We start from the raw sequence: 3,742 nt of genomic DNA, 5'->3' as shown, positions 1-3,742 counted from the left end.
ACGGATTATTCCCAATTGGTGAAGATGGTTTCGGAACCAGGGGAATGACCAGCTTTTGAAGCTTACATGGAAGATCTCAAGATTTTGAAGGATAGTTTTCACAGCTCACAGATCATTCATATCTCGCGGACGCAAAATAAAAAGGGGGATAGCCTACCACGGGGTGCCAAGAGACAGCTGTCTTTCGTTGTCCATTTGGATGCGGAGCAACCTTTTTGGTATTCAGAGCCTACATGAGTCTCTTTGTTGTTATCAAAAAAAAAAAAAAAAGGCATAGACGACGCTAAAATTAAATAAGCGATCACATGTCATTCTCTAAAGTTGCATCATTAAGGTTAGAATCTAGGAACTAGAGTTTATTATTATATATGATTTGATGGATGGCTATTTTAACCTCAGCAATGGTTGGTTTCTTCCCTCTCACTTTCACCCTTATCTCTGCCTCAAAATGATGGTCGTTCAAGGCGGTGTGAACCGCAGTGGTCTCTATACCTAGCTCCTTAAGTACCTGAAGAATGTTGAGCAATAAACCATCTCGGTACTCGCATCTCATCTCTAACAAAACATCGCTCTCTATAATGGAAACCTCCACCTCTTCCCAAGTTCTTCCCTTACCGATACGCATCCGCTTTTGGTTTGGCTCGTGATGAGTAGATTCCAGCTCATGGATCCTCTTAGAAAGATGGTTTACGTACTCAATGGTGTCTCCAAGGATCGAGACTTTATCCATCTTGGTCACAAATGGAACCAATGATCTCAACGTTATGAATCTCTCATTTAGCTTCTCTCTTCTGCGTCGCTCGGCCACCACATGGTTAAGCTCTTCTCGCGGCAGCCTCTTATTTTTAGTGTTGTCGTGGAGGAAAGGAACTTTCAAGATTATGTGTTTGAGCATCCATTGCGACGACGAAGACGCCGCTTTTTCCACTCGCTGATATTGCTGATGCTCTTTGACATTCTCAACTCTCCACGATATAAACGATGATTGAACGTAAGAAGATGTGGAAACTGAATCTGAAAGAAGACTGGTGGGTTGTGACATGAGAAGTGTTGATACTGTCTGAGAATAATTTCCGCCTTCCTCCATTAGATTCATCATGTCCATGTGTGTATCTATATATACAATGATAGATGTTAGAATTACCAGACATGAGAACCAGTTTAAATAATTTATTATTAGAAAATTTATTATAATGATATTGTTAACTAATTTAATGTAATAAGAAAGGTGTGTACGGTATACCTAAACTATTGGTTGCTTCTATATGGAAATCAGAGAGTAGATTTTGATTGGAGACGTCATCGTCATCAGGAGAACCAAGTCTTATCTCCTCTGACATTGTCATTTCTTCTTCTTCTACTTCGTCTTCGTCTTCTTCACGCTCTTCGTTGATGAAGTGTTCAGAAAGAGTAGGCTTAGTGTTTGACTTCGGGTAGTTGTGGAAGAAACTCTTTATGTGGTCAACAAACTCTTCACTCTCTTTGACCTTCACATACAAACACAATATATCATGCATCCATCTCCCTGGTTCTTCCTCTTATGCATATTTTCATTAGGTTGTATATTTTACATCATTTGGTTGTGTATATAATGTAATCGAAAAACTATATTTTTTATCATATGACTGCGAATGGTTGATGTTTCTGTATATTATTTTTCTTTATTTCTCTAAGTAACATAGAATGAGCTGACTATATTCGTCTACATTTTGGGTACCGACATAAATAGAGATTTTTACCTTGTTCGTTGTGCCTAGTTCCAAAACGCCATCAAGCACGGGAATGCAAACCACTGTCTGTTTTTTTATTTGTTTTTTTTTTCATCACAAAAAAATTCTCAAATATGTAAAATAACTTCTTCTTTTTTGTCAACATGTAAAATAACTTTTATTAATTGATACCTTCGTTTCTACGAAAATTAAATAATTAATTAATGACGGCGAAATTTACCTGAATTTTGGCACTCTAATGTGGAAAGAGCGAGCATTCAAGTAAAGACGAAGATAAAATTAATTAGTTTGAAGAATGAGATATATATAAAATTGCGTATATCTAAATAAGTAGAAATAGATGCACAGTGTAGTGGTGAATGAATAAAAGGAAATAAACCTTTGCAGAAATAGCCCTAGAGAAGATTTTATTGTCAACCTCATTTGCACCACTTAGCCATATGTGCTTCCTCCTCGCATACGCCTTTCCTGGCATCCTACAAATTAATACTTCCGCATTATATTTTGATTTTTTCCTCCATAGAGAAAAAACATTAATTATACCGATAACTACCACACTTTGTTATGCATTTATCATCTATATATGCTCCTACTTTAGATAATCAATAAACAAACCAATAAGAATCTCAACGGTCCAATTATGTTCACCAAAATGAAGTGTACGTTTTCACTAAATTCAATACATTTCTACTTTCAGTAACTTAAAGTCCCCAGTTTGTCTTTAATGCTTCCGTAGTATTTGTGATTCACATTTAACACACAATACTATTTTTGTCTTCTCTAAGAGAAGATGAAAAGGACAAATTAAGAAACTCTGGGTAGAGTCTTTTTGAAAAGAAAAAAAAACTTTGAAGACAGAGAGAGAGCTGTTGTACCCAGAAGGAGGTTCGAAAGAGTAAGTGAAACACAGCACATAAAACCATTCAGGATCCGTCAAATCCTCCGGCGACAGTGCTGTGCAAGCCCTCGCTTCCATCGATGATTCTCCAGCAAAAAGCGTCTCGTAAAGCTCCATGAGCTGTTGGCTTCTTTCCGACGCAGCCTCTTCAGCCGTAACTTCCGCCGGCTGAGTTGTCTTTCTAGTCTTTATTGCACCGTTATAGTTTCCACTACTCCACAACAATTTCCTAATCGATTTAACATTTAGTAACTTCTACTTATTATAATTAATAAAGATAAATATATTGCTTTATATATTGTGAGAGATGGATGAAATGAAAAGAGAACCTTCGTTGAGGACAAAGTTGCCAGAAGACACTATAAGTCCACCCCACAGATTGCACCACCGCCTTAAGTAGCCCTTGAATCTCTTTTTTCTCAGCCCCGATCACTTTCCATAACGGTATAATACTTAATTCATCCATCTTTCCCCGAGATGAAAACTTGTATTATCCTCTCTCTCTCTCTCTCTCTCTCTAATGAAGAGAGTAAGATCTTGCAACTTTGAAGGGGTTTTGATATGAAAGAGGAAGATATTCTTTATGCTGATTTAAATTGACCACGGTTAATTCAATATGTATGTATGTATATATATAAATATATATATATATATATATACCATTTTAATGTTTTCGTAACCTGCTGACATAAGTAAATTAATGTAGATTAATTCTATGTATGGGTATAAATGCATGACCAAAAACTCAAGATGTTTTGACTTTTATGAGTTTTGACTGGTTGGTCCACCAGACGTTGGATGATAAAGTAGAATACAGATGAAATAAAAAAACTAATGGTCTTATAATCGTGTCATCCCCTGATAGGAAAATCAGAATACAGAATGCATATTTCTTAATATGTTATAATATTTTACTGGAAAAAAGCATATCATATTTCAGTAGAGAAAATAGCTAACTGACAAACAAGAGAAAACAGACGTTGCTTTGACTTGTGTTACTATGCTTGCGGGTTTTCTATCTTTCTCATTCCTTTCTCTTATTTGAAAATTTGCAATATTCTAGTGTTTATCAACCATAATAAAAAGTAGCATCTTTAATTTTATTTAAATGAAA

At 35.8% G+C, this 3,742-nt stretch overlaps 1 protein-coding gene across 1 annotated transcript; it reads right to left on the bottom strand.

Moving 5' to 3' along the window:
* Window positions 1–283: 283 nt before the first annotated feature.
* Window positions 284–3,205, bottom strand: LOC106316105 (transcription factor TT8). The gene is made up of 7 exons (XM_013753974.1): window positions 2,958–3,205; window positions 2,606–2,857; window positions 2,110–2,206; window positions 1,951–1,965; window positions 1,740–1,796; window positions 1,244–1,487; window positions 284–1,113 (listed from the first exon to the last, which is right to left on the bottom strand). The coding sequence occupies exons 1-7, from the start codon at window positions 3,092–3,094 to the stop codon at window positions 350–352; spliced, it is 1,566 nt and encodes a 521-aa protein (XP_013609428.1). The 5' UTR covers window positions 3,095–3,205; the 3' UTR covers window positions 284–349.
* Window positions 3,206–3,742: the final 537 nt, after the last annotated feature.

Source organism: Brassica oleracea, chromosome C9, assembly GCF_000695525.1.
Source record: "Brassica oleracea var. oleracea cultivar TO1000 chromosome C9, BOL, whole genome shotgun sequence".
In the NCBI taxonomy this organism is placed as follows: Eukaryota; Viridiplantae; Streptophyta; class Magnoliopsida; order Brassicales; family Brassicaceae; genus Brassica; species Brassica oleracea.
This window is presented reverse-complemented; position numbering and strand designations above follow the sequence as displayed.